A 20,608-nucleotide genomic window follows, 5' to 3' on the forward strand; every position below is an offset into this window, starting at 1 on the left:
CTGAAACATTTCCCACAGGCTGCTCAATTGTCTGTCTGAGCAGTATTGATTACTACTGATGGCTTGGTTTAAGAAATAAGAATCCAGTGCAGATTTCCTTCCTTACAGTTGCTGGTCCTACATGGAAAATGGTACAAAATTCCTCTGGAAACAACAGATTAGTTGTATGTTAAAATTCTGCAGCAAATCATAGCCGAATGATAAACTAAAGGTTGTCCCATCACATATCAATCATTTTCACTGGCGTGTTTACATTAATTTCAAAGGCATCCGGAGATTAAAATTACTTGTCAAAGCGAGTAACTTCAGGCTGAAATAAATTGTAGGAGATACAGTGACTGCAATGGTTGAAAACATTCACTCAAGCAGTTTTCATAATTACCTCTGAAATATGTAATTCCTTGCCTTAAATTACACCTATGATCAAACTGTCAAACTAGATTGTTTTTTTGCCATCTCTGCACTTACACTCTGACCATGTGTGTCTAACAAGTAATGGTAAGTGGTCTGCAAAAAATACAGTAAACTGATGAGATTCTTACTTGGAGCCTTGTACTATTACCAGGAAACATACCTCAGTTTTTCAACCTCTGTGTGTTTTGTGAGGTCAAGGCAAGAGGCTGACTGAGCACGTTGCACTGCTGACTGAATTCTCCAATTTATGCCTCCATCATGACAATCTAAGTCCTCCTGACTCTCAGATAGATGTGAATCCTGAAATTGGGCACAACAAAACATATGTAAGCACTAATTCTCATAGTAAGTATATTGATTTCAAGAAAATACACATCACTGATACAAATAGAGAACAACAAAAACATGTTAAGTACACAGAAACCACAACGATTCGATAGGTACAGAGGGAGGAGCACTGACAACATCGTTCTTGTGAAACACAACTATCTCTTTATTCACAGGAAGTGTTGAGTGCTGTCAACAAGGGATTTCAAATTGATTCCGTACTTCTAGATTTCCAGAAGTCTTTCAACTGTACCTCACAAGCAGCTTGTAATCAACTTTGTGCTTATGGAACACCATTTCAGTTATATGACTGCATTCATGATTTCCTGTCAGAGAGGTCACAGTTAATAGTAATTGGCAGAAACCAACTGAGTAAAACAGAAGTGATTTCTGGCATTCCCCAAGATAGTGTTATAGGCCATCTGCTGTTCCTGATCTATATAAATGATTTAGGAGATAATCTGAGCAGTAGTATTGGGTTATTTGCAGATGATGCTGTCATAAAGTCATCAGAAGATCAAAAGACATTGCAAAACAATTTACAAAAGATATCCATATGGTACGAAAATTGGCAATTGATACTGAATAATGAAAAGTGTGAGGTCATCCTCATGAATGCTAAATGTAATCCGTTAAACTTTGGCTACACGATACATCAATCAAATCTGAAAGTTGTACATTCAAGTAAATACCTAGGAAATACAATTACAAACAACTTAAATTCGAAAGAACACAGAGAAAATGTTGTGGGTAAGGTGAACCAAGGGCTGTGTTTTATTGGCAGGACACTCAAAAGATGCAACAGATCTACTAAAGAGACTGATTGCACTACACTTTTCAGTCCTCTTTCGAAGTACTGCTATGCGGTGTGGGAAATTTCATAATCAGCATACATTATACAATTTTTTGAACATTTGGGTAAAATATGTTTCTTATTTGCTTGGTTGGGGAGATTGCAGTGTTCATTCAAGTAATCTAATCACTGAATACCTATCAAGATTTTAATAAGGTACTGTTACATAACCTGGCTGACTCTCCCAAGCATTAGGAAAAGATGGATACTAAATCTCAAAAACAGACGGTCTGTGATTTTTTACACATATCATTACACTGACTGATTCTGCCTAAAATTTACTGTAGGAAAATGACAAGATAATACAAAAGAAAAAATGCAAATCGTGTAAACTGTACCAAAGAAAATTTGAGGTATACAATACAAGCCATCAAAAATAGTTAATCCTTACAAAATGTCTCTCAAAATTACAGCATTCCTAAAATAATAACCATGCAACATGTCCAGTGAGCCTGGAATACATGCTAGTGGAAGCTAATGAAAGGAAGCTAGTTCTACATACTAAAAAAGCTCAAACATTGGTTTTCCTTCCGATGCACCATATGTTTGGAAGTTTGCTTATAATTTCACCAAAATCCTTCATCTTGATCATAAATTTACTAAAGAAAAGTAAATTGCAAGTGTGTCCTCTCATGGAGAAACCACGATCTGTCTATCCGATTGTGCACACACAGTGTCTGATCAAATATAAGCAGATGAGCAAAGCAGAACACATCCTCAAGGAACAAACTATTATGATGCAGACTCTCAACAGACTCCAAAAGCATCCTATGGGTAAGACCCTCACCCAACTGTGAGTGTGTCAACTGTGATACTATCATGTAGCACGGTACCTGCCGAAGTTTGATGCAAATCACAAGTGCCAAGTAGGCCTACATCTATTCCAGATTTCACACCAGAAAAGCTTTTCAAACAAAAGTACCCCATGCACAAGCTTGCCAAAAAAACTGTGGTGACTCTGTTAACCTCTGTAGAACACACTTCACTTGTAAAAAAAAAAAAAAAAAAATCGCTCACGTGACAAGATACCTTAGTAAAGTTAGAAGACGAGGAGGAGAACACAAGTAAGGTTGAAAATAAAATAAAAACAGTACAAATAAAAATTTTAGAAAAAAAGTGCTCAAAAATACAGATGCTCACCTTCACCTAGTTTAGATGGAAAGCATGAGTATACACTTGTTCAGTATCAAGAGGAAAGTGATACTGTTGAAGACAAAGAGCTGAATCTGTAGGATGTGGAGAAAGTTATAACACCAACAGAGTGGAGTGTATAACGTGCAAGAATTGGTATCATGAAAACTACTCAAGTATATACATGCCAGAGATGTAAAAGCACATTAAAAAAGAAGAAGTGGCTGCAAAAGTCAGCTTATTGTCTACTAGAAGATTATTTCAATGATTCCTTTTATTAAAGTCATTTATTCCTTGTGATCGTCTCTCTCATACTGCACTGGCCAACTCAGACAGCTGGATGGAAGAACATGACTATGCATGTTTTGAAACAATGGCCACCTCCCCCCCCCCCCCCCCTCCCCCCTTATCCTATACCGATTTCTGTATGCATCAGCAGTTCTATGATTAGCTAATGCTGCACCATCATAATCAGTAACACTGAACTATGAAGATAATTTATTTGTTATACTGCCTTTAGATTTCAACAAACAAACTCTAAGGACATAATACAGTATACAATGAGAGGTACACAAAACATTTAGCATAAAACTGGCTATTTTAGTTTTGATAGTGAAAAAATAATTTTTATGACTTCTTTTTTAAATGAGATCATGTTGTTTTTAACTGATGACATCATTTAAAAAGATTATAAAAGCTGTGGACCCATATTACAAGAAAGTTTTATGACTATCATGCATCCAAACATTCTTCTCTGCCATTAACAGGCACAGTTATCATAGGGAAAAGTAGACTATCTGGACTTTTTTTTTGTAAATAAAATGTTTTTTGTAAATAATCTTCACGGGTTTGCCACTTGATGACATTGTGCAAATTCCACAATATTTCCTTGGAGCAACTGTCTGATATCCTCAGGTGGTCGAACCTTGCTGGTGGCTCGGATGTTTTTTCTCCACTAGGATTCCTACAATCCTCCATAAAAGTTGAACTGCTTCATTGAACTTTATCTTACCTCTATACCAGTCTGAAATAGTGTTACAGGCATGGAGTCATTGAAATTTTGGCACGGTTCTGTTGCTCCCTCATGCTGCATGTAGAATGTATGCTGGAAAATAAAATGAAACAAGTTTTATTAGTGAAGCACAGAATGTAACCTATTACCTTGTCATCAGATTATATTTTCTAGGAAGGAATACATGAAATGTTTACAAGACTCTCAGAAAATTTTGAGAACTGCTGGATTCTAATCAATTATCATACTATGAATAAAGACTTATGATAACAGCATCCTGTCTAATCTACCCCTGTAAGCTTCGACAATATGCACCTATTTATAGATACTGAAAGGGCTCCTAGTGTTATGTTCTGTGGAGTGTTTCGTTAACTGCTGGGCATAGAGGTGAAATGGAAACAATTCTGTAAGTATGTTACGAACGCTTGATGGGCTTGGATGTGAATCATTGTCATTTACTGAGTCAATAGTAATAGTCATAGTTCATAGTCAATCTTTCAGAGATTCAACAAATTCAGATACAAGACAATCTGTATTACCAAAAAACTATTCATAAAATGATCAAAGATTGTGTCCATTCTACCTAAAAGGACATTCAGTGCATTCACAGAGTCGGATCAGCAGCTGTCTATAAATCTTATATTAAATTCTTCATGTGAGGAAGGTTTGTAGTCATCTAAATCAGAGTCCGTGTTAGGAGTTCCATCAACGAATATCTGATATTGTACATTTAACTGCAGTGTGTCTTGTCTGCTCTTATTTTAAAAAGTAGTCAAGGAGAAGTAAAACTTGGGCTAACATGATGTTCCACAACTACATACCATTTCACATTGTGGCTAAAACAAATGCATTTTTGAGGTTTACCAGATCCCCCCCCTTACATCCATCTTATATACTGGATATGGGGCCATGTGACTTCTTCCTTTTAGAAAAATCACAAGACACCATCTGTGAGCATTACTTTGAGTATGTGGAAGCACCAAGACAGTATTCCTCAAAAACCTAAACATGGCAACATATTATTCAGCATACACTGTGTTGTTGCTAAGACTTACAACATGACAAAGGATATTCTAAGATGTTAAATTTTTTGCAGAATAGCAATCTTCATTACTTTTACTAAACTTAACTTTCAGTGTGAACCTCATAAAATCACAAATCAAAGATCATGAAAGAAAGTTGTTCCATTATTCTCAAGAGGTTTGAGATATGGATACTTACACTGAGGACACAAAAGTCATAAGATACCTTGTAATATTGTGCCCGACCTTCTTTTGTCTAGCATAGTGCAGCAACTCAGTATGGCATGGACTCAACACGTCACTGGAAGCCCCTGCAGAAACACTGAGCCATTCTATCTCTACAGCCATCCATAGTTGTGAAAGTGTTATGTGTGCAGGATTTTGTGCGCGAACTGACCTCTTGATTATGTCCCATAATGTTTGATGGGATTCATGTCAGGTGATCTGGATGGCCAAATATCTGCTCAAACTGTCCAGAATGTTCTTCAAAACAATCATGAAAAGTTGGGGCCCTGTGATATGGCATACTGTCATCCATAAAAATGCCACCAATGTTTGGGAACATGAAGTCCATGAATGGCTGCAAATGGTCTCCAAGTAGCTAAACGATTTCCAATCGATGATAGGTTCATTGGGAACAGAGGCCCCGGACCCATTCCATGTACGTACAGCCCACAAAATTATGGAGCCACTACCATCTTGCATAGTGCCTTTTTTACAACCTAGGTCCATGGCTTTGTGGGGTCTGTGCCACACTCTAACTCTACCATCAGCTCTCGCCAACTGAAATCAGGATGCATCTGACCCGACCATGGCTTTCCAGTCATCTAGGGACCAACTGATACGGTCACATACCCAGGAGAGTCACTGCAGGCGATGTCATTCTGTTAGCAAAGGCACTCACGTTGGTCATCTGGTGCCATAGCACATTACCACCAAATTTCACCACACTGTCCTAACGGATATGTTTGTTGAACATCAAACATTGATTTCTATGGTTATTTCAAGCAGTGTTGCTTGTCCGTTAGCACTGCCAACTCTACACAAATGGTGCTGCTCTTGGTCATTAAGTGAAGGTCGTCGGCCACCATGTTGCCCATGATGAGAGGCAATGCATGAAATCTGCTATTCTTGGCACTCTCTTGACACTGTGGATCTCAAAATATTGAGCTCCCTAATGTTTTCCAAAATGGACTGTCCCACACATCTAGCTGCAACTACAATTCTGCGTTAAAAGTCTGTCAATTCCCTTCATTTGATCATATAATAATGTTGTAAACCTTTTCACATGAATCACCTGAGTGCAAATGATGGTTCCGTCAATGTTCCGCCCTTTTATACCTTGTGTATGCAATACTACTGCCATCTGCATATGTGCATATTGTTATCCAATGACTTTTGTCACCTCAGTGTACACATGAATTGCATGCTGCATAAGCTGTGTGTTCCCAGCATTACTGGTAGTTGAGTTCTGTTTGATTTCTTCAGTTTCCAGTGCTAGTACAAAAATAATGTTTTAGTTATTTTTCACTTAAAAACCAATACACTGTAAGTGAAAGAAATCTGGCAGATATCTGTTGAATTTTTATTTCAAGGGAACTTCCAGAGTTTAGCCTTGCAGACTTCTTTGGTGAACTTGTAGCAAAAATATATAATAAGATACTCTTCATCTTCCAGTTGTTTTGGCTTCATCTGTAGGTACAGGGTGGTTACACTTAAACATTAGCAACTTGTGCCAGTGTACCAGTGTAAACAGTAAAATATTTACCATATGGGTACCCATTTTTACAGGAATGATATTCAGACTGTGCACTGCAGGATTTGCGTTGTCATGGCTTGCCACTAGGCATCGGTACTGGTATGGCAACATGAGGATGAAACCAAACAGCAGTGTGTAGTTCAGTTGCACACAGTCAACGTGGTTCTGAATAAGGTGAACAGGGCTTTACTCATTAAGCTTTTATGTCAAAACAACAATAGTGCTGCTACTCTTTGCGCACATCAATACATTAAAGGAATACAGAAGGGTCATTTATCTACACCAGGGTTGAAGAACAAGATTCAGAAGTTCGAAGTAACTGGTGATTTGGGAATTGCTCCTGAGAGAGGCTGATGTCAAATTGTGCCACAAATTATTGAAGAAATTACTACTGCCATGATTATGAATGCTGGAAGCGATGTGTGATCTTCAAGCAGTGCACAAGGTGTGTCACAAAAGATGAACATACCACAGACCACCATTTGAAAAATGCTGCGAACAATCATGAAATTGTATCTCTAATATGGTCCCAGGTTGTCATGGATGCAGATGGTTGTCACACTGAGCAACGTTTGTAACCTGGAATGTTAACATAGTAAGCAACTAACAAATGCTACTCACTCATGTGGAAATCAAAACACGCTTCTTTCAATGGTTTATTCATTATTTCTTTTCTGCATGTCCTTAGAAATGTTTCCACAAAGTTTCATTGTTGCAGGATCACTCAGTTTTCATGAGAGCCCTCTCTAGTAGTGAAAGTTTACTTGTAACCACCCTGTACAATTTCCCCGATGCAAAAGTTCCTTTGGGCTTGGTTTTGGGAACTGTAGTTTCCATTTACTTTTGTTGTTCTTCTGGACACACTGCTAGTTTGATATGTTTCATTGATTTGTGTCTTGTCTCATCCTATTTTTAAAAACCATACAGGAGAAGTAACAGCTGTGGATTTGCAGTCTGAACATAGGTCTAATAAAACCTGCAATGGTGGAACACTTAGGCACAGACCAATAGACTACCAATATTGTTGTGTGTCACAGCCTGGCTTTCACTGTTTATGATCAGTATCTAACTACGAAAACAGTATTTAAAAAATGACATGAAAGCCAAACTGCAACACAGGTGGGACCAGCTCCTCTATTAAATCCTTCAGCCATGCAACCCTCATAGTCTCAGGGACTGCCAGAACCTATTCTCCATCTACCTCTGCCACTATTCCTACCACCAATACTCACATTTCCCCCTTCCCTGTTTCTTGACATAATTACTTGTTTCCCAATTTGATTATTACAAATCTAGAGAACATTAATTTCGGCCTTTCGTAGACATTCATAGCTGTGCAACCCATACATGACTACTCTACACACAGAACCAACACAGTACTTGCTTACAAGCAGAACCAAAAATAATGCTATTTGCATGTGGGGTAAGGTGGTAGAAGACTTTCACTGAGATCTAAGTACGTTGACAGGATTTTGTTTTCGAATTGCTATAGTGCAGAATGTGGACACTGCAATGTGGCAGTCCACTGCAAAAATAAACAAACTAGAACTATGACTGCCCGAGTGTAGATGAGCAGTGTGAAGAAAAAGACCCCGCCTCCCTCTCACACAGCAGCCAGCCTACATCTGTTTTCTGTGAAAGCAGAACTGATACACAGCCATAGGGATCACCAATCGCTTATGGTGTTGTAAGGGTCATAGTCGAACTCCATGATGGATCTGAATTAGTCTCTTGAGTCATTACAAAATAAAAAAATGCACAACACAAAGCATTCGATAATGGCTACTGCATAATTAATTGCTGAGGCCAACAACTGGTGTGGCACCAGATCACCTAGCACACTGATATGTTGTTGCATTCATGCACTTTTTAATTTACGAATACATTCTTATGCATATTATCTCTGCAAATTGGGCTTCGGCAGATGACGTGCCATACTAGTAACTGAAAATTGGTTTAATTTTTGATATGTACATGCATAAAATAAAGCAAATTCAGACTATGTGACAAAATAGATCATCTGGATACAATTCATTATAAAACAGCATTTATTAGGTAATTCTGTGCTTTCACATTTTACGGCAGAGTTTGCTTTTATAGTCACATTTATGGCAAATGTGAATTTTTCAGGCTCCTAGCCAAAAACTGGCGAACACTGAGAGCCGTGCATGTGGGAGAATTGTCGTGATGCAGGAACCACACGCCAGAATCCCACAAAGCCGGACGTTTTCACGACAAACTTCTGCGAGGCCATTTCATAACCTCCAAATAGAATTGTTGATTTACTGTCTGGTTTTCAGGGACAAATTTGGAGTGTACGTTCCCTTTGATGTCAAAAAAAAAAAAAAAAAAAAGACGGATCAACATCGTTTTCACATTCGATTTCACTTGTTGAGCTTTTTTTGATCGAGGTGAGCCAGGTGACTTCCATTGTGATGACTGTTGTTTACTTTCTGGATCGTACCCACAGCACCATGATTCATCACCTGTAATGATTTTGTTGAAAAAATGTGGATCATCTTTGAATGCGTCCTTCATTTCGAGACACACTTGAACGCGACGATCCCTTTGATCTCTGGTAAGAAGCTTCAGCACGAATTTTGCTGCCACTCTTCGCATCCCCAAATTGATGGTCAAGATGCGCTGAATTGAGCTCCAGGACAACCCGGACAAGTTCTTGAGTTGGTCGATTGTCCTGTGTCGATCTTCACTGATGAGATCACGGATTTTGTCGATGTTGTCTTTGCTTCGAGCAGTTGAAGGTCGACCAGAATGGGGTTGATCTTCAACCACAATTTCTCCCTTTTTAAACTGAGAAAACCATTCGTACACTTGCGTTTTACTAAGAGCGTGGTCTTTGTAGGCTGTCTGAATCATCGCAACAGTTTCTGCTGCGTTCTTGCTAAGCAAGAAACAAAACTTCACTGCTGCGTGTTGTTCGTAAGAACTAGCCATTTCCTCGTGCCACTTTTGCACTGTACACACACTCAAAGAACTGCCAAAGAAACCACACTTCTCAATGTTGGGTGACGCCGTGTGGCAGAATGGCTCAGCAGAGCTCCTACTACAACCCTCTGGCGGTGCAATCTGCTACTACACATACACGATGTGCAGCATTACGATTCCGGTTACTTTTGGGTCCCACCTCGTATAGTTTTTTTCTTCTTGAATATCTGTGGCTCAGTGACTCCATTCTGCATTGGGTGGTTATCTTAACTTCTCCAATTGTATGTTTTTCAATGAGAATTAACCAATATTGGACAATTTTTCACAAAATCTACACAGTAAATGTAATTCAGTTATGTTATGTTAGGTGAGACTGAAACAGCTCTGGAACAAAAGTTATCTAACAATTTACATTTCAGCAAGTCCATAATAAATTTTCCCTCTATTTTAACACTAATAATTCCATGACTCTTGTCTTTCATAGGATACACTATTAGCTATGGAAGTCTCGAATAGATATAGCATCACATATGACTAAAACAAGCTGTTAAATCATACAATTCATTTCTTACAATATATTACTGATTAAGTTACCTGATGAACACACATTCTCCAAACATATTTTGCAGATTCTGGATCAGTAAACTGAAATTGGACTGTTTCTCCTTCATTTGGACATTCAATGCCAAAATAACGTTTGTGATTAATTACATTCTTAATGTCTTTCCATCTGAAAACAGTAAAACAACTACTACTATTGTGAACTCCACACAGAAACAACTAAACTCAGACAAAAGTTATAACACACAAATGAAGAAAACTTTTAGGAGCTCTTAAAGAAGTATGAGCTAAAACTAGAACACAATAAAAGTGAGTACAATCACCTATTTACCATTTTAATAGAATAAAACCAAGAAGCGTTGGAAGAGAGAAATCGAACATCTCTGACAATATCTAAAGGCCTATCAGTTAATAGCTTCTCAGGCCCAGAACAGCATTATTATTGTTGCAGTCAGACTGAGAAATACTTAATCTGTTGTGCAAGATAATTGCATTGACAAACGCGGTATTGTTAGCATTTAGTGAAACACATGAATCGCTGGTCTGGTTTCTATCAGGGATAGAAGTTAACAAATGTAGAATGTTGCATTCAGTCACTATCCATAATGGTACACTTTTGGAGTTCACCAAATATCAATACTTTTCTAAAACTGTACCAGATGCATAGCTGCAACATCCTTTGGAAATTGCATTGCAGAAAATTATGATTATAAGCACGCTGTTCATCTGGCAATGTTTTAATGGTGCCTAGAGTAGTTGATGTGTGGCATTTCTTATTGAGTAAACTACTTGGATGGCATAACTGAAACATGTTCCAAGTTACCAGAACATTCAAACTTTACTTCCAGCTTTCCAGTACATATAAGATGCTGGCTTAAAGTGTAAGTGTAATTGGAGAAATGACCTTTTTTATTTCAGGAAACTGTACAGGATAGTGGCAAAGTTCTTAACAAGAAAAACACACCATCTACTGAGGTATTTAGCTGCTATCGACTACTGTCTGAGAGAAAGCTTTTTGGGCCTAGAAACACAAGTCTGTGTGCTTGGCCACTGATGTTCTAATGAAAGAGTCTACAGTTGTAGCTGATGCCTCACAATATGGTGTAAGAGTTGTTCTAGTTCACAAAAACTTCAATTGCACTGAAGAACCAATTGTATTTGATTACAAAACGTACAAAATTTCTTTATAAATAAAAGAAGAAACTCTTACTATATCCACATAGTACAACGAGTTCCATGATTATCTGAGGTGAACCCAGCTCCATTTCATTACACTTTGGGTTAGTTTCAAATCTCACAGTATTTTGTTCAAGAAAACCACTCAGTGTCAACAAAGGGCACTGTTGCTCAGCTTCTATAAATACAAAATACATTACAAGCCTATGAATTCAATATGCAATCACTATCACATTATGAAGACTACCAATAGCACTTGATCTGGAACAGGTACAAGAGGTCATGTACCCATGGCTAGTACATCTGCCAAAGCCACTCAGCTCAATCACATATTATCAAAAATAGCACCATTCGTGTACTAAGGTTGTCTAGAATCTACCTCTAAATAAAAGAAGAAAAGGTGAAGGAAGGACAGTCAGAGTTTAATGTCTAATTGATGATGGCATCATTAGAGACAGAGACCTAGCTCAAGATGAGGAAAGCATGGGAAGGGGAACTGGTTATGACCTTTCCAGAGGAATGATCCCAGCATTTGCCTGAAGCAATTTAGGTGGTGGTTATATGCTCGGCAGGGGCACATGACAAGATCTTTGGTGCCTGTACTAAAATAGTATGGGATGAGTGTGAATAATTAGTGCAAAATTACTAAAAACCAGAAATACAAGGAAAAACATAAATAAAGGCAATTTAGGGAAATCACAGAAAAAACAAATCTGGATGACCTAATGTGGATTTGAACTGCCATCCTTCTGAGTCCAGTGTGCCATCCATATCACCAACTCACTCGATTGATCTCTCTAGGCACTCCTCATTGTGCACATACTATCATATTCGCCATCAGCTACTGCTTACTGATGGAGTGTTGTTACTTAGTACTGACAAAAATGAGTTTCATGTGGTCATTCCTCGGATGTTATATGACATGTATACTGGCCAGGACCTAGTGAAAATGCCAGCATACCGTGCATGAAACACAAAGAGTTCATCTCTTGGCCCAAAAAGATTAACCAGTCAATGGCTCTTGTATTTTTTTTTTTTTTTTTACAGCATAAATATCCCAACTATCAGTAACACTGTAAGTGAAGTCACTCTTACAGAGGTTACAAACATCCTGGTGATTGAAGGTTTACTGAAAATTATCATCACCAGTAACCCATATATTTTATAAATTAAAGACCCCTGCTGTGTTTTTCTGGCTGTATGTGAAGTTAATCTCAGGAATTACAATAGGGACTTTGATATGGTTTTTATTAATAGACTGATTCACGATAGAGGTTTGTATATATAATTTATTACCGTTGTGAAAGACAAGTTGTCTGATCACAGATACATACTGCTACATATGAGAAATCATGGCAGCTTGCTGGTAGCCTACAATTCTCAATGAAACACTTCCGCAAGTTCCAACAGTGTAACGGTATTGCCGGCTGAGGTGGCCGAATGGTTCTAGGCACTTCAGTCTGGAACCGTGCGACCGACGGTCACAGGTTCGAATCCTGCCTTGGGCATGGATGTGTGTGATGTCCTTAGGGTAGTTAGGTTTAAGTAGTTCTCAGTTCTAGGGGACTGATGACCTCAGATGTTAAGTCCCATAGTGCTCAGAGCCATTTGAATTTGTAACGGTATTTGGAATTTTGTCTTAGCTCCATTCCAGCTACTTAGTAACGAGGAGGCCAAATGGTGAGGAAGTTTCAACAACCATGCTAAACACAAATCACAACAGAAGGTGCCGTAACAGTTTTCTCACGCACTTACAAGACCACACTTGCCAACTGCTGCAGTTTCATTGAGGCTGTACAAAACCTGCTGTACACGGAACACCAGTCCACACTAACACTGAACTGGGCTAGATATTCTGATAGACATCTGATATGGATTTCTGTGACAATCAACTTAACTGTGACTACTGAAGATGACGATCTGTTTAGATACCAGAATGAATTGCTTCCTTGAAAACCCACTCATTGGAAATGGATGGATTTTTATATTTCGTAGAGATAGCCCCAGACCCTCTTTCACCTAACAGGGGCAATGTAGCCAATTTCGCAACATCGGATGCTAAGCCTAACACTCCCCCACAGCCAACAGACAACAACGACAACTCTGTAGTGGGTCTATTTACTGAGTCCAGGATTTTTTCTCTGCCACTAACTCCCTCAACAAACAGTCAGCATAGGAGTGGTCATTTTAAACCATATGTGCCATTTCAGAGATTGACGGGAGATTAGTGCCCAGGCCTGAGAATGTTTCCAGAAGCCTGTCAGACCTCATGGATGCCTGTCTCATATGGGCAGCACCGTTGCAGCACTTTTAGTGTTACCGACATGTACAACACTATATGTGGAATATGCCCATTATTCACAACCATAAAGGAATACGATACACCCACTGTGGTCAGCTGCTCTGGTTCATCTGCCAAAAGTGAATGTCTGACAACTAGATTTCTACTAAATCTTTGTTATGAACAAAAACTTTCACCACAAATTCTATTTCACATATTTGTGTTCTCAGCTGACTATCTTCTGTTGTTTCTGACCCTCCTCTTGCCTGGCCTCTTAGGGCATATAGCTTCCAATGAATCCTCGTGTGGTGTGAGTTGTATCTACGAGCAGTTATGTCTCAATTCTTTTATGCAATTAAAGGTCTATTGACGAAAAATAGAATAAAGACAATAATCCACACTGACAAAGAAATCTTCAATCACTACCTAGAGATAAAGACAGAGGAGGGCATCAGTGGATGATGATCACAGAAAGGAGGAAAGAATGGGTAAAGAAACTAGGCATGAAATTCCAAAGGAACCTAACATTGGCTTTAATCAATTTAAAGAATAAACGATCCTGTTGGCAGAACACCTGCAACTGAGCATTATAACAGAGGTTGAAAATACTGCTTCAGTTGTAAATTACTTTATTTTCACACGACTGGTTTTGGACTGTTATAAGCGCATCCTCAGGTGTCGTAGCTGTGCTGTGGCCCCCGAGCATTGTGTGTACACACGGCGCTTGGAGACCACAGCACAGCTACAACACCTGAGGACGGGCTTATAACAGTCCAAAACCAGTCATGTGAAAATAAAGTAATTTACAACTGAAGCAGTATTTTCAACCTCTGCCAATTTAAAGAAATTGTAGAAAATCTAAATCCATATGCCCAAAAGGGAATTTGAAGCCCTGCTCCCAAAATTTGTGTCCAGTGTGAAAAATACACCACGAAGAACAATTTAAAAAATAAAATAAAAACTCTCATGAGTGGTTTCATCCTGAAGTCTGTCCCCCTTTTGGAACAACACTGGATGTATATGTGTACATATTAACATTTGAATAATTTTAAAAATTAATGTCTTAAATTTGAAAAACATAATACAAAGATTGATACATAACAATGGGAGAAGCAGTATTAAAACAGCTTCAGGCAATTTATCATACCTGTAAAACTTTGAAGAGTGTGCCTTTTCATAGCCAACAAGTATGCCATTGAGAGAGACGCCAATAATTACTTCTGCATTGCTTTCATCCTAAAATGTTAAAAAGCAGTTACAAGAAAAAATCAACTGTGAGAAATCTGCTAAAACTGTAAGGCATCTGACTGAATTAATAAATTCTTACACATAAGTTTTTAACACGTAAATGATATTTTCTCTAGTTCCATCACATAGTTTTATTTTAAATTTACTAAACTGTATAGAAACTTTCATGAAGTGTGGTGTCACCTGTAATATGCATTGGGGGTTCCAAAGATGACACAACCAGAGGAATTATTAAAAGTGTTTGAGGCCAGCCCAGAGTGGCCAACCAAGGCTGTTCCTGGAATCAATGCCTTCAGGAAGTTTCACAATGTCACCTCCACAAACCGCTATTTGTGTACCTTCAGCAGTTCATGTGTGTGTTGTGGCATCTGGTGTTCAGTAATGTTAGTCATGATCCACGGAGCCTACTATAGAGAGAGTGTGACACAACATGTTACCATACAAGGACTGTTAGCGCATTGGATCCTGTATACTTTGTCTAAGGATTCAGTTATCTTCAACAACAGTGAAGCCCACACATGAGCTAGCTTCTACAGCTCAAAATTAAGTGTTTTTAAATAATGGTATTAAGTAAAAATTGTGTCAGGGGTGTTTCTTGTTGTAGCAAGATGTAATACAACATGAAGAATATGGAAAATGTGAATATTTCATTAAAGTGTCTATATGAAAGTAAAATTCCAGTAACTGTTCCTCATATAATATCACGTAAATTGAGACATACTTTCTGGCCAGTACGTACCTTCAAGAGGCAAAATGTGTGGTACTGCAGATACACACAAATAAAAGTAAAATTGATACCATTCCTAGCTCTTTGATCATTAGTTCTTTCCTCAAGAAGGAAAGAAGATAGGTTAGGGAAGGTTTAAAAGGAAGGACAGGTCACTCACACTCCAGGATGAGAGGGACCAACCTGTAGTGAACACGATAGTTCCTCCCCGAGAAAGGACTTATTAGTTCTGAAAGCTAGGAAGTGTAACAGTTCTTACTTTCATATATGTGTTCTGGCAGTACTACACATTTTATCTCCTGGAGGTAAGAACTGAAAAGCAATTCTGTCTCATAATCTGTTAGTTTTCTCGACTGAAACTGCCTGTCATTTACTGTATCTTGAAACACCTGAGATACAGTCTTAATATTTTTTATGTGAAGAACTTTATACAAACAAACATGTTCAAACCTACATTTTTAGTACTATTCTAATCAACATTATCCGACATAAAAGTTTTGCTTCAACCCCAACTGTATTTATGAGTGACAATTATAGCATTTAATAACTTGCACAATTATTTTAGTCCATCTTGTGATTACAAAGTACATGCAGCAGTTTTTATGCATCACACAAATTACACATGTGGGTGACAAGCAAATATGATAATGATCTTCAATTGTATTTTCACATATATGATCTGCAATAGAAAAATCCTGTCTATAGCATTTGACAGATGTAGGTCAGCTGGTGTGGGGCTGTGTGTTACTCAGGTGGTGAAAGTCTACCACTAGTTCACTTTTAAACAACGAAGTGCACTTAAATTCAAGAGTTTGTGGAAAAAAAATGTTATCAAACTGCACAGATGTCAACCTCATTTAAGGCAAAACAGTGTACTAAGTAGCTCTATCATGTAAAATAAAAAATTAGTAAGTCACAACTGTTACCAATCTCTGAAATAGGAAGTCCATGTTATCAAATGAAAAATGAAGCTAACATACAGTTCCAAGACTTTAAGCCATGAAATAATGAAGCTTCATCTTCGATAACTCCCATTTCACCTGACAGTTGCTCCACAGAATGCTATTATCACGAAAAGCTACGTAATTCTCATTTACATGTTCATGTACGCTACCTTCCAATTTAAAGGTGCAAATTAAACTAGTGGTGGGAGTCTACTATTTCAGAGGACTAGGGGGTGTTGTTATTACAAAAAATTACTGCAGTGGAGTTTAATATTACCATTTGTATCTTTTGTACTGCTGGTCAGTGAATAAAATTAGTTTTTTATTGTAGTAATATAACTAAAAAATATGTCAATGGGACACAAGCAGTAGCATGAGCAAAAACAATTGCTCCCCCCCCCCCCCCCCCCCCCCCCAATATCCCACTTCCCAACATTGTGCCTGCCAGTCTCTAGTCCCTGCACACTGTGCCAGACAGTGTTGTTGTTGTTGTTCCCCCCCACCCCCACCCCACCCCCAGTCAAACCCAGCTAACAGACTCCATTCCCTGCTACACACCAGATTGATATTCATGTAACAGTCGCAATTTGGTCGGAACTGCCAATGGTAGTGGTCACGTGTGTGAGGTGTGCTTGCTTGTGTGAATGTGTGTATGTATTCTTTGCTGTAGAAGGCTTCGGCCGAAAGCTATGATGAGTCTTTTCATTATGCCTTTCTGCAACTTCATGGGTCATCTTTATGGTGAGTAGCAATCTATCCTTTTTCCCATTCTGAGAACTGATTCTTCATCTTCAGTCATTGCTTGGTGCTTGGTCTCATGTTGTAGCTTCAAAATAAAAATAAAACTGACAGTACATGTAAGGATCACAGTGGTACTGTCTATTTGTTTATTCCATTACCCTGTACTTATAGCTGTCTCAGATATGTGTTAGTATAATACATACTCAAAGTTGAAATTATTTCATTGAAACTGCTCTTGTACAAGTGAATTTGTCTACATTACAAACAATGGGTACATATATATTTTAGTTTATTCTAGCCTTTTAAGTTAAAGACCACCAGTTAAAAGCATGAACTCTCTGATAGAAATGAGTGAAGTAATACATCTTACATAAGTCTCATTGTACATAAGGTACTCATTGTGGGATGTAGAGTCTACTGAAATGGAAATTTCAAAGTTAATCACGATCCTCCCCCAATCCCTACTACACTCACTGGCAGCTTAAGATCCTACATGTAACTCCCGTCCACTCCAATCAGTGTATGTCTCATTCTGCTCTTCCAGATCCTATCTAATTCTGTATCTACACTGCTTAAGTAGTAAAGCTTACCCTTAGTGGGGGAAAAAAAAATCTTTTGGTTTCCCAATCTCACAATAAGTAGCAATTCCACTTCAGTAAATTTTAGATTCCATAACTACAGCAATTTCAAATAAGGTTGTTGACAGTGAGCAAAGTTTGGGGGGGGGGGGGGGGGGGTTACTTAACATAAAAGTACCTTAGCACTAAATGTTTCCTGCCCATAGCCATCTAACTGCTGTGCAGCAAGAATGTAATATTCCTCTGCAGTTCCCTGGGGAAGACCAGCCAGTGCTGCATGTTGACAAATTACAGCTTCAGTCAAGTGCTGGAGGTGGCCTTGCTCTGTTAAATGCTGGAACAAGAAAGGTTCAGGGCTGGATACAGAAGTCATACATTTATAATCCACATATGAAATTATTAAAACAAAATACTTTAAATCCAGTATAATATCAATACTTTAAATCCCGTTCATAGAAAATGACCTACATTTCATTTCAAATGTTTGATGGAAAATATACAGAAGGACAACTTCCTAACTCTTTGCTACATAGTCTAAAGACAAAGTATTCATTAATACTGAAAATCTAAACATTATGGGAAAAAACCAGTGAAGTGGACACAAATTCTGGAGAAGCCTGGTTCAACAGGCGGACTACCTATTCCTCTTCAGAACTTTTTAAAAACAGCTGGTAAGTCTACAAGCTTAATAAACACTACCTAATGTATTTTACCCAACATCCTTCATCTGTCTAAGGCCAAGGTGAAAAGTGTTTGGTCTGTCAGTTGATGGCTCTATTTTCTGTGTTTAAATGCACTTATTAGGTATGTAATCCCCTTTTAGATCAACGTATTTTGTCCAGTGCGTTTCCTCGAAGTAAATTCCTTCCCTGCAGTGTAATTCTACAAGATCTGAGAGACATCCATCTATGGCTTCCACAACTTCATCCTTTCTCCTGCCACAAATATCTTTAAACTTGAAAATTGGTAAAAGTCAAATGATGCCAAATCTGGTGAACAGCATGGATGTTCTAAAATAGTACACCTAAAATATTTCAGTTTTCCCACTACTGAAGTATTTCCTGTTGTCTCAATTAAAGGCCTTTCTTCATTTGCACTCCTGGTCTTGTGAGGGTTGTTCCCCCCCCCCCCCCCCCCCCCCCCCCCTGCATTCAGGTGATTCAAATGAATTGTACAGTGTTCACCAACTATTCCAGATTTTTTTTAAACAGGGAAAGACAATCAACAATGGGAACCCTTCTTGCACCACAGAAAATACAAATTATAACATTTCTGGCAGATGAAACTGACTTCGCCTTCTTCAGAGCATCGACACCAGCTCTCACCCACAGCTCCCTTGGATATTTCACATCTACATTTACATCTATACTTTGCAAACCACTGTGAAGTGCATGGCAGAGGGTACATCCCACTGTATCAGTTATTCGAGTTTTTCTTATTTTATTCATGTATGAAATGTGAGAAGAATGATTGTTTAAATGCCTCTGTGTGTGCTGTAATTAATCTAGTCTTGTCCTCATGATGCCTATGGAAACAATATGGAGGGAGTTGTTGTCTATTCCTTGAGTTATCATTTAGAACCTGTTCTTGAAACTTTATAAGCAGGCTTTCTTGGAACTGTTTACATCTATCTTCATGAGCCTGCCAGTTCAGTTTCGTCAGCATCAGTGTGACACTCTCCAATGGATCAAACAATACTGTGATCAACTGTGCTGCCCATCTCTGTTAAAGTTCAGTATCCTTAATTAGTCCTATTCGGTATGGGTCTCCTTTGTAGAGTGACTGCATTTCGCCAGTATTCTATCAATAAATTGAAGTATATGGCCCGCTTTATCCACAACAGAGACTATGTGATCATTTCATTTCATATCCCTACAGATTGTTACGCCCAGGTATTTATATGACTTGACAGGTTTGAACTGGACTCACTGATATTATACTCATAGGATCCTATATTTTTTTTGTTTTGTGATGTGTACAATTTTACATTTTTGAACATCTATAGCAAATTGCCAATCTTTGCACTACTTTGACATCTTATCAAGATCTGACTTCTTTTCGACAATATTTCATTATAGATAACAGCATTATCCATAAAAAGTCTGAGGTTACTATTAATATTGTTTGCAAGGTCATTAATGTACAACATGAAGACCATGGGTCGTAACACACTTCCTTGGGGCACTCTCGAACTTACTTCTACACCTATTGATGACCCTCCATCCAAAATAACGTGCTGCTTCCTCCCCACCAAAAAATCCTCCATCCAGTTACAAATTATGCTTGCTATCCCGTATGATTACACTTTTAATAATAAAGCATAGAAATGGTACTGAGTACCATGCTTTTAAGAAACCAAGAAATACTGCATCTCACTGACTGCCTTGATTAAAAGCTTTCAGTATGTCATGTGAGAAGGGTTTCACATCATCAAGGTTTTCAGAATCCATGCTGGTTGGCATGGAGGAGGTCATTCAGTTAGAGATATCTCATTATGTTTCAGCTCAGAATATGTTCTAAGATTCTACGAGAAATCTATGTCAAAGATATTGGACAGTAGTTTTGCAGATCAGCTACCCTTCTTGTAGAGAGGTGTGGCCTGTGCTTTCTTCCAACTATTGGACACAGTTTTTTATTGAAAGGATCTATGATAGATCATAGTTAAAAGAGGGGCTAACTCAGCTGTAAATTCAGAATTGAATCTGATAGGGATTCCATCAGGCCCTGGGGTTTGTTCAGTTTTAACAACTGCAGCTGTTTATCAACACCACTGACACTATTACTTATCTCACTCATCATTTCAGAGGTACGAAAATTAAACTGGGCAGTTCTCCCATGTTTTCCAATGTAAAGGCGCATTTGAAAATGGAGTTAAGTGTTTCTGCTTT

At 38.3% G+C, this 20,608-nt stretch overlaps 1 protein-coding gene across 1 annotated transcript in view; it reads right to left on the minus strand.

The window, feature by feature from the left end:
• Positions 1-20,608, minus strand: part of LOC126471484 (tyrosine-protein phosphatase non-receptor type 14) — a 172,879-nt gene that overhangs the window by 109,967 nt on the left and 42,304 nt on the right. Inside the window, exons 7-11 of the mRNA XM_050099691.1 lie at positions 17,899-18,054; positions 14,630-14,718; positions 10,059-10,194; positions 3,738-3,830; positions 575-714 (exon numbers count right to left, since the gene is read on the minus strand). Coding sequence (XP_049955648.1) covers positions 575-714; positions 3,738-3,830; positions 10,059-10,194; positions 14,630-14,718; positions 17,899-18,054 — 614 coding nt within the window. The remainder of the gene's footprint in view (positions 1-574; positions 715-3,737; positions 3,831-10,058; positions 10,195-14,629; positions 14,719-17,898; positions 18,055-20,608) is intronic.

The sequence above is a fragment of the Schistocerca serialis genome, chromosome 3 (assembly GCF_023864345.2).
Source record: "Schistocerca serialis cubense isolate TAMUIC-IGC-003099 chromosome 3, iqSchSeri2.2, whole genome shotgun sequence".
NCBI classification, from domain to species: domain Eukaryota; kingdom Metazoa; phylum Arthropoda; class Insecta; order Orthoptera; family Acrididae; genus Schistocerca; species Schistocerca serialis.